This window comes from Nerophis ophidion, linkage group LG11 (assembly GCF_033978795.1).
Source record: "Nerophis ophidion isolate RoL-2023_Sa linkage group LG11, RoL_Noph_v1.0, whole genome shotgun sequence".
Lineage (NCBI taxonomy): Eukaryota > Metazoa > Chordata > Actinopteri > Syngnathiformes > Syngnathidae > Nerophis > Nerophis ophidion.
Genome location: NC_084621.1, coordinates 60,767,397 through 60,778,239, shown reverse-complemented (window position 1 = coordinate 60,778,239; position 10,843 = coordinate 60,767,397). Strand labels below are relative to the sequence as shown.

The 10,843-nt window shown below is 41.9% G+C and overlaps 1 protein-coding gene across 1 annotated transcript; it reads left to right on the top strand.

Moving 5' to 3' along the window:
- The first annotated feature begins 4,217 nt into the window (after window positions 1-4,217).
- On the top strand, window positions 4,218-5,843 carry LOC133562319 (transmembrane protein 74). The gene is made up of 2 exons (XM_061916402.1): window positions 4,218-4,316; window positions 4,742-5,843. Exon 2 carries the CDS (start codon window positions 4,796-4,798, stop codon window positions 5,585-5,587), a length of 792 nt encoding a protein of 263 aa, XP_061772386.1. The 5' UTR covers window positions 4,218-4,316; window positions 4,742-4,795; the 3' UTR covers window positions 5,588-5,843.
- Window positions 5,844-10,843: the final 5,000 nt, after the last annotated feature.

The following is a 10,843-nucleotide window of genomic DNA, read 5'->3' as shown; positions in this document are numbered from 1 at the left end:
CACTCGGCTACATTGGTGGCAGAGGTGGGATTCTTAACCGCTGTCTTGAAAAAAAGAAGAAGACAGTGGTACACGGGACACGTGAGTTTCGAGTTAGCTGCTAAGCTTCCCGGCCATTTTGCAGACACGTGGTGCGGTGACGACGACCCTTTTTAAGCCCGGAGGCGCTGTTTGACGGACACTCACACGGCATGAATGTCAAAAGTGGACTTTTTTTTTTTTACCGCTCCGTCCACCGACGGCGGGAGCCGACCGCGGGTACAATGAGGAGCTGGTGAGGATTTTCGGCTTTTTCCGACTTGTAATGTAGTCGTTAGCTCGACGGCGGGAGCTAACCGCGGCTGCAACCAGGAGCTGGTGAGGATTTTGGGATCCTCTCGACTGGTCCCGTGGGAGACTGGAGGCAGTTTTTAAACAAGGACAATTAATGGACCGCTTCGGGGCCAATCTGTTGGCGCGTGTGTGTGCTCCGGGGGAGAGCTTGAAGGTGTTTGCTGCGGACGTGGGCCGGCTATTTGCGGAGGCGTTCCCGCAATCTTGCTGAGAGACAGCCGACGGTGGCGTGAGAAGTACAGAGCGTTTCGGACCCGTCGGTGCCCTTAACGTCCCCGTGGTCGGGTCCTAGGTTTGTCGCCCCCCCCGGAGGGTGGTCATGGACGTTCTATATGTGGCCCGGAGGTTCCCATGGGGGCTGTGGGGGGCCCAGGGTGTTTCCTCTTCAATTACACTCTGTCAGTTGCTTGGAAAAAAAAAAAAAAAGGACGTGCACCACTGCCTATAACCCCAAGTCTGATGGCATGATGGAGCGTCATAAACGAACTATCTCACAAACGGACTATCTCGCAGGGGCTCACTGGGGCGACCTCCTGCGCACAATCGGACTATCTCGTTGGGGGCGACCTCCTCAACATAATTGAACTATCTTACAAATGGAGCGATTGGAGCGACCTCCTTCGCATCTGGAGTTTTTGCATGTTTTGAGGGGCCAGTGTGTAAGCCTATGCAATACGGTGTGAAAAAAATATTGTTGATTTGTTATGTGTGCATTAAGATTGTGAATATTGAATTTTTTTTTCTTTTCTCTGTTCTATTTCCCCTTGTTTGTTAGCTATTTTGTTTGTGATGAAACAGGGACGTTTCTACTTGAGGGGGGGACGTATGTAACAAACAGTTCAGGGTGTCCCACCAGTGTTGCCGTAGGGCTGTGACGTAAGAGGTCTATATAAAGGTGGGTTGTTGAAGAAGGTGTGGTATATGGAGAGAGGTGTAAAGAAGGGAACAATAAAGAAGTGGTGGAGACCGGACATGCTCTCATGACTCCCTTTTATTATTTTATTTGATCAGTACCCAGAATATGCGAACCCAGGACACTCGGCTACAGTAGGATATGTACAGCGAGCAGTGAACAACTTGAGTTCTAATTATTTTTTCAAAGGCATAAAAAACAGGTCGGCTATTGAGAAACTTATATTTATGAATATAAAACGTAGCCAATGGCAGTGGCGTCGCCAGACAGATTTCACTGGGGCACATGCCCCAGTGTTGATCTGCAGTGCCCCAGTAAAAATGTCACCAATAAAAAAAAAAAAACGCTTCAGAGTTTTAAGTCTACATAACATAGACAACAGCGCACATACTACTTAGTATGGTAATTGATTGCTACTGTATTCACTCCAAGTAACAATGAGCACATGGCTAATTTATATGGTAATTTATTCAAGTGTAGATCTTCTAGACTTCAGTTGAGAGAGAGAGAGAGAGAGAGGGGATGCGAATCACTGCTGAGGTAGGTAACGTTAGCCAACAACAATTTGTTAATTATATTATTTTGATTTGGATTTGACTCAAACTGTAACTCCTAGATGGATATCAGAAAGTTATTCGCCCGCAGCAGAGAAGAAGCAGCGAGGAATGAGAGATGTAAGTAAAGTCCTAGCTAGCTAGGCAACATCATTGTCTTAAGTTGATGCCAAGTTAGCTAACGTTATTCCTTGTATCAAGACAAACATATTCATTTGCTGTACGAGCTGTCGGGGGAATTTCCAATGAACATGAAACATAATGTTGGTTATTGTCTGCTGGTTCTGCATCAATGATGATTTGGAGTAAGCATGTGTGAGTTGTGTGCTTCTCAAATGGTTTATCTTCAGGAAGAAAAACATTTTTCCATATCATCAAGTCGTGAGCCAAATTTTTAAATCATTCACGTTTATTTCACAGAAAAATAGCACAGTAGACTTGTCTTGTTAATCGGTGTGACTTTGACTAAAATAATCTTGTTTTGTCGCCAGAAAAATGGCTACAGCTAAAGCATCTGGTTTTGTTTCCAGAAAAAATAGTAACATTTCTGTATTTGTTTTCAGAAAGATGGCTGAAAATATCAGGTTTTGTTGCCCCATTTAGATTTTTTTTCAATATGTTTCCATGTCTGTCCTGAGTCCTCCTCCAACTTGTTAGTCGGTTTGCCTTTTGCTAAAATACTCACAAATAGTCACTAGAAAAATGGCTAAAAATATCTGGTTTTGTTTGATTGATTGATTGATTGATACTTTTATTAGTAGATTGCACAGTACAGTACATATTCCGTACAATTGACCACTAAATGGTAACACCCGAATAAGTTGTTCAACTTGTTTAAGTCGGGGTCCACGTTAATCAATTCATGGTACAAATATATACTATCAACATAATACAGTCATCACACAAGTTAATCATCATAGTATATACATTGAATTATTTACATTATTTACAATCCGGGGGGTGGGATGAGGAGCTTTGGTTGATATCAGAACTTCAGTCATCAACAATTGCATCAACAGAGAAATGCGGACATTGAAACAGTGTAGGTCTTATTTAGTAGGATATGTACAGCCAGCAGAGAACATAGTGAGTTCAGATAGCATAAGAACAAGTATATACATTAGAAGTACATTTGTGTTGTTTATAATCCGGGGAGATGGGATGTGAATGGAGGAGGGTATTAGTAAAGTGTTGAAGTTGCCTGGAGGTGTTGTTTTAGAGCGGTTTTGAAGGAATATAGAAATGCACTTACTTTTATACGTGTTGGGAGTGCATTCCACATTGATGTGGCATAGAAAGAGAATGAGTTAAGACCTTTGTTAGATCGAAATCTGGGTTTAACGTGGTTTGTGGAGCTCCCCCTGGTGTTGTGGTTATGGCGGTCATTTACGTTAAGGAAGTAGTTGGACATGTACTTCGGTATCAGGGAGGTGTAGCGGATTTTATAGACTGTTGCCACAATTAGATTTTTTTCTCCCTAAAGCTTTTTTTTTTTTCCATGCAAACATCTGACTGCGACTCACTGAAAATGACACACAATCCACTTTTATGTCACGACCCAGCAGTTGGGAACCACTGGTCAACTGTATAACAGTTACTGTAATGTTTCCATGTCTGTCCAGAGTGATTGACCACTTTGCAAAAATGAAAAGGAGACGTTACAGTTTACTTCTCAGAAAATGATTCCCTGAACAGACACACAACAGTTGTTCATCTATTCTACTACTGTGGCTTTATTGTTTTGTGTATATTTCATAGTTTTGTGTATCTGAAATAGGATTAGCCACATTGCCATAAATGGAAATTAAATAATATAAAAAAAAAAACAGAGATGTAGGGGTGCTTTATTTTTTGTTTTACTTTTGTAGATGTTAAATTTGCAGATGATTACTGCAATATATATTTCAAAAAGATTCATTGCTCTTCCTTTTGGCTTTTACCAGTAGCAGTTTAGAAGTCTGGAGTAAAAAAGTGCACAAGTAGGTCAAAGGCATTAGTTAATTTCAGGTGGTTAATCAAAGATCCATACAACATCATCTGATATGATTTCATAGTTTAAAGCACTATTTATGTATTTTTTATGATAAATAAGTGCTAAAAATGTTTTTTGCTTGCACGCTTTGCACGCTCACATGAATTATTTGTGCCCTAGATGTGCCCCAGTACAGTATTAGGTCTAGTGACGCCCCTGGCCAATGGTATAATGAGGTTTGCGACATATCGACATAGTGATTGCCTGCCTGGTGCTGATCTGGTCAGCTCCTTTCCGCGCCACAGCCCGCGCGAGGCTCGGAAGTGGGCGGGACTAAGGGACGGGCGCTCCAATCAAAACAGCCCGTGACGTCACAGCACCGAGCAGCCGGGGAGACGGCATCCAAAGGCGGACTCACTTATCGGAGCTTTTTTTTTTTTTTTTTTTTTTTTTTTTTTTACCCCGTGATACTGCCTTCGGTGGCGCGGAGTTCCGTGCTATGGCGTGTTGAACGGCAGCGCGGCGGGAATGCTGAAGATACACGGTTGGTACACGTCACGTTTGTACGGCGAGCTCTTTTTTTAAAAAAAATGGTGTGCGAGTCAACGCAGCATTTTCTAGTGTGTGTGAACTGTCTGTGCGCAATGATATCACTGCGACCTACTATTTATCTTGCTGGTTATTACGGCGTGTTTACATGTGAAATCCGGTGTGCCACTGTAGTGCTGTAAAAACCGGTGATCGGATTAAAAACTGAATTAGCTCTGATCTAGGTTTAGGCTGCACAAAGACTCTTTGCCTAATTGGATACAAAGTCATCAGATCCAAGGTAAGCATCGTCCAAGAGGTGTACAGGGCTTTTTATAATCAACTTAAAAGTGGCTTTTATTTAGTCCTGTATGACCACATAAAAAGATCAGGCGTGTGTATTAATCTCGTTAACATGCACCATTTCACTTGACTCATTAGGGATGCTGTGCAGCGAAAGAGTCCATCCACGGAACCAGCAGGTGGCGAGAACGAATGGCGTCCCAAACGCCGCCTACTGCGAGCGATGAGGATAAGCAGCCACGTCCGGGTGTCCCGCATGTCCGCAAGCCGGGAGAATCCACGGAAGGAGACGGTCCCTGGAACCCGGCCCGGGGGTGCAAAGCCCGGTGCCACCCGGCGGCGAGGACGGCGCAGGTCAAACTGCGTCCGCTCGGGCAGGAGAAGGTGCGCGTGTGCTGCGACCAGGAATTGGAGACGTCGTTCACCTACGTGGATGAAAATGTCAACTTGAGACTCGCCAGCCCGGAGACCAGTCAGAAAAGTTCTCATCGAACCGCACGCAATGGCGATCCGTGCTCTGAAACGCTCCCGGAATTTTCTTTCATGTCCGAGGATGATTTGTCCTTTGGAGAGTCGTCCGGGTCCTCAGTGGACTACTGGTTTATAAGTGCGGTCACGTTTTTGGTGACCGGCATCTCCTTGGTGATCATCTCCTACGTCGTGCCCAGGGATGTGGTGGTGCAAGACCGGGACAGTGTCTCGGCGAGGGAGATGGAGAGGCTGGAGCTGGAGAGTGCTCGGATCGGAGCTCACCTGGACAGGTGCGTCATAGCGGGACTGTGCCTGCTGACTCTGGGCGGGGTCGTGCTGTCCACGCTGCTCATGATCTCCATCTGGAAAGGAGAGATGTACAGGAGGAAAGTCATCGCCTATTCCAAACGTTCAGCCAAACTGTACGGCTCCATCAGCTTGAAAACTAAATCCAGTCCCAGTCACTCCTCGACACAATTGTCCCTGGACGACATCGTGGAAAGTTTGAACTAGGCACGGACACGTGCAGTTTATGTTCCAAGTTCATCAACATTATGCAACTTGTTAGCTTATGCTGTACACTCTCAGAAAAAAGGGTGTCATTATTTTGTCTCATAGTTATGATAATCCATCCTTTAATTGGGACAAAACAATTTAGTATAGTCGTGACAAATGTAGGGTTGGATACCAAATGTGTCCATTAGCAACATCAGGTACTGATTCATATAAAATAAACGTTGGCACGTTTCGATATCTTTGTTACACCCAACGTTCATTTTCGGTACAGTAAGAAATCAACAAAATATACATGTTTTGGTTATTTTTTTACCAAATTTGTAAACAATGGCTTTATCCTTTTAACATTAGGAACACTATAATAATTCTGCCCACGTTAATCCACATTAAACTGCTTCAAGTTGTTGCTTTGATTAAATAAAATGAAAAACAATTTTTTATACATATAAAAAGTTTAACATTAAACAGATTCCATTGAAACTGTTTAATGTCAACTCATCATGCTTAATTTATTACAGCATTTGGGAAGCCTGTAGTTGACTTTTATTATGTAAATGTTGTATTTTTATCAGCATGTGATAGCAGGGATCCTGCTATTCAAAACTAGGCTGCTACATTACTAATGATTCATGTAACTATAGCTGAAAAATAGTACAATTGCAATAGGAGAGACTATTCATCCCTAAACACAATGGAGTTCAATGAAATAACAGACAGACAGGGCTTTGCTGCCCCTGAAACACGCACACGCACGCACGCACACACACACGCACAGACACAGAAAAATGAGCTAACGTTATGCTAATAGCTAATTAGCCTTCATCTCAAGCCTATACTGTGAGCGAGCTGAGCTGCAGTTTAAGTTTCTAGAAGGTCAACGGGCTCATAGTGATGTTTGTAATAGTTGTGACTGGGAAGTGTTTAGCATAATTTGGGTAGAGTCCGCTCCTCCCCTCCTAGACGAATATCTGCTCGACGCTAAAGCATTGACTACATCGTTCTGAAGTCTGAATACGCACTGCTGATTGGCTTTGTACGTGACCAATCAGATGGTTGTGTGGGCGGGAACAATGAGGCTGAAACAGAGGCAGAAAGCAGAGCAGCTTGTGAAGACTTCTGCTTCCGAACATGTTCGGTACACCCGCGTGCCGAACCGAAACCCCCGTATCGAAACGGTTCGATACAAATACACGTACCGTTACACCCCTACCGACGTCACATCCAGTTTCTACCTCGGGAGTGGCTCAAACACTCGGCCGGTAAACAAGCAGTCTAACACTAAGATTGGACTCAGCAAGACTGCCTCTTATGTTACATTATTCCATGCCAACAAAGGAAGAAGAAGGCACTCAAAAGTACAGTCAGGCTCAACTTTTCAAAAGGCACTAGCTCGGTGCTAATTTACATTACATTTGCCATAGAATTGCTAAAGCATTAGCGGTTTTACCAAGCATTTTCCATACATCTAAATCTTGTAACGAAAACTACAACTAAGATGTACGTTACGATCAAACAGCTGGTTTGTAAAAAGTACAGTACTTACAAACACTTTGTAAGTAGACGCAAACAAAAGGAAAAACATGTCTCATTCAAGGTAATGGCAAAGACTACTCTCTGGCTAAGGAAACTTGCCCTATTCTATACACTACTGCCAGCTAACGTCTTGGAATTGCAACTGCATGCCAAGTCTACAATATGATATAGTACAGTAGGGCTGGGCAATATATCGATATATGCGATATATCGCAGGTATGTCTGTGCGATATAGAAAATGACTATATCGTAATATTCGAGTAGACGTTCTCACACAGTTGCTTTTAGCTGCAGGCATTAAACTACAGGCTCTCCTCGCTCTTTCCTTTGTGTCCTTCTCACAGACAAGCAGGCGCACATTCTTACATACGTCACATACGTATGCGCCCTCGCCCAGCAGAGCGTTAGCGCTGTGGCTAACGTTAGCTGTGATGCTAGCGGGTTGTTGCGAGAGAAAGAAGGTGCGAATCTCGTAACAAATGAAGGAAGAATTCATTCCTAAGAGAAACAGCATCGTCTGGCGGTGGTTCGGCGTCAAGCGGGAATATGTCGAATAGACAACTTTAATTTGTCATGTGTGGGGCTCAAGCGTTGCTACCAAAAGTAGCATTACTGCTAATATGTAGCATCATTTGAAAAGTCACCTGCTAATAACTTTAATAAATACAGTTTTGGTAAATTGACTTAGTTGTGATTTCCTTCTCTGCATGAAAGTTTAAAATTAGCATATATTAGTGCAGTATGAACAAGAATGTTTTAATGTAGACATAGAATCCCCATACCGCTGTGATTATATGTATCCAGTGTTCATTCAAGGCTAAGGCAAAATACAGAGAAATATATCGTATATTTGGGACGGCGTGGCGCAGTGGGAGAGTGGCCGTGCGCAACCCGAGCGTCCCTGGTTCAATTCCCACGTAGTACCAACCTCGTCACGTCCGTTGTGTCCTGAGCAAGACACTTCACCCTTGCTCCTGATGGGTGCTGGTTGGCGCCTTGCATGGCAGCTCCCTCCATCAGTGTGTGAATGTGTGTGTGAATGGGTAAATGTGGAAGTAGTGTCAAAGCGCTTTGAGTACCTTGAAGGTAGAAAAGCGCTATACAAGTACAACCCATTTATCATTTATTTATATCGCGATATGGCCTAAAAATATCGCGGTATTAAAAAAAAGGCAATAATGCCCAGCCCTACAGTACAGTACTTGCAAATGAGAGGCAGACTTGCAAGAAATCAAGAAATCAAACATGTAAACACACACTAAATAACTTAAATGACTTGAAGTAGGTTTATCGGGTAAATGTAAAAAATGACCCATCCCTAAATGCAACAGAATGCAATTCAGTATAATGCATATACTGTAGGGCCAGCAGGTTTTGGAAGATGGCAGATCAAATACTGCAGTATATCACAACACATACACCAGACTGCTACTTTATATATTTGTTTCATATCTGACATGCATTCGATCCGTTTCATAGTCTTACAAATGTTACAATTTTTAGCAAGCATGGTGTTTTGTTTTTTCTTAATACTCTTTTTCTACTACCATGGTATTGCATCCATGGGTTATCTTTATTTAAGATACACTCACCGAAAGTACTGCTTGGAACCGTGGGGTTGAATAATTAGCCATTTTGTATACATTGTACCTTAAGAGGCTTGATATGGACCCCTATTACCACTACACTTTTTTCAGACAGTGTACAGACTTCAGAGTGTAACCACATACTACATATAAACACTCCAGATGAAACCCATTCCTATGGTTGTATGAAAAAGTGAGACAAGGTACAGGCTACTATTTGAAGATATACGGTCAGCAACTATTTATACGAGACACGCATATACCGTCCAAGGCAGATAGCATGTTTCCGGAATTGTCACAGACACTAGATGGCATATATTTTGGTACCCTGGACATTCTTTTAAGAGCTTCAGTTTATCACTAAGCCTTTTCATTTTTAATGGGAAAGTCATGAACCACAAAACAAATCATACACAGACACATTTCAGGAAGTAGCCAGAGTCCCCAGAGTGCGTCTGAGGTGGGCGCCTAAGAGGTCCACTCTGCTGTGTGGAGAATCAGTTCAGTGGTGTGCATGGTAATATCCAGTGACAGTCCTGCTCTGGTGCAGTGCTGAGGTAAGCCAGTAAGCTCAGCTTTGTGCATCTGATCCAAAGCTCCAAGTCACTTTGACTGCACTCAGCAGTTTGACTGCGTTGGACAACCTTGCCATGCACCATGCACACTCCTCCTGATTGTCTCATACCCTATCCAGAATAGGTCATTGTCGTTTTGCCTTTTAGCACTGCGAAGCTACGACATCAACATCAGTCATGTGAGAAAAAAAAAAAAATCAGCTTTCAAACAAAAGGTTGCATATCAAAACAATACATTCAGGTTATGTTTGAAAGAGTCAAAAATTGGATTAGGTCTGTACTCCAGGCACAAACCTATATAGCTGTCTGGTTTGTGGTATTTTGCTTTGCTGTCCATGTAAACAGAGCTAATGAACCCGCAAGTACATTAGCTCAAATATTCCCATATTACGAAAGCAAAAAATATGGTAAAAACATACAATTTAAAGATAATATAGTGTTTAATTGATAAAGATTTAAAGAGACAAGGTCAGCTCCTCCAGGGTTTCAATGGCTCTGTTTTGGTGATTGCCTAAAATGACTGAATTTGCAGCAGCTTTTTCAAAAAGTTGCGGCAAAGGTTGCAAAGTTTGAGGCTTATTTTCTTCCAATAACACTAAGTCAACATGTTTTATGAATTTGCCATCAATGTTTTAAGTGCTCCTTGTAACCTGAATTAAAAAAAAAAAAACACAGCATTGCAACAAATAAATGGAAAACAAATACTGTGTTGGTGTTTTACTCGTTTTATACCACACCATAAAAGTAAATACTAGATGGCAGGGAAAAAAAACACTTCCTCAGAGCTTACTGTCGCATCACTACCAATAGTAATAATTATAATTACAGAAAGAAACAACGATGCATGTTTTATGCTTGAAAAGTGTACCCCCATACCATAAACTTGGTACAACCACACCCACCCTCCTAGATTTGGATCAACTCAATATTTGAAGGAGTTCTCCGATACAGAGAAAGAATATAGTTAAAGGTTTCATCTAATTTTCCCTGTTTTTACCAATTGATGCTGCTGCAGAAGACTGCGATTACGTATGTATGCCAGCAGAAAAAGGATACCACATTATGTCTTTGTACGTGTGTCATGCTGCTGCTCTCATGAGTCATTTTTTACGAATATAATTTTGAGTCACATCATTTAGTGCTGAGAAGTGTCAGAATTAGTTACTTGGTTTATGTCCTTTAATGTTCTAAATGTGCACGGGTTAACGCAGGGGCCTCATATTTTGTGGCCCTTTACTCATCGTGATACTTAATTGCAATTATGACCAGCACACATACTAGTTAAATATAACAAGGTGTTTACTAAATGCCGTAAAAGAGAACAGAAACTACAATAATGGTGCAGACACAAGATTGGCAGCACAACAAAAATACATTTGGCTAAAGAAAATAATAAAAAAAAATGTATATAGAGACATACGGTAATAACCTGAAGTAAATCATGAAGATTAAAAAAACAATTACAAACCAAATATTAAAAAAAAAAAAAAAAAGAACTGAAAGCAGTCTTTTTTCTTACAATGTGTCAACTTCTCTCTTATAAAATTGGGAACAATTTC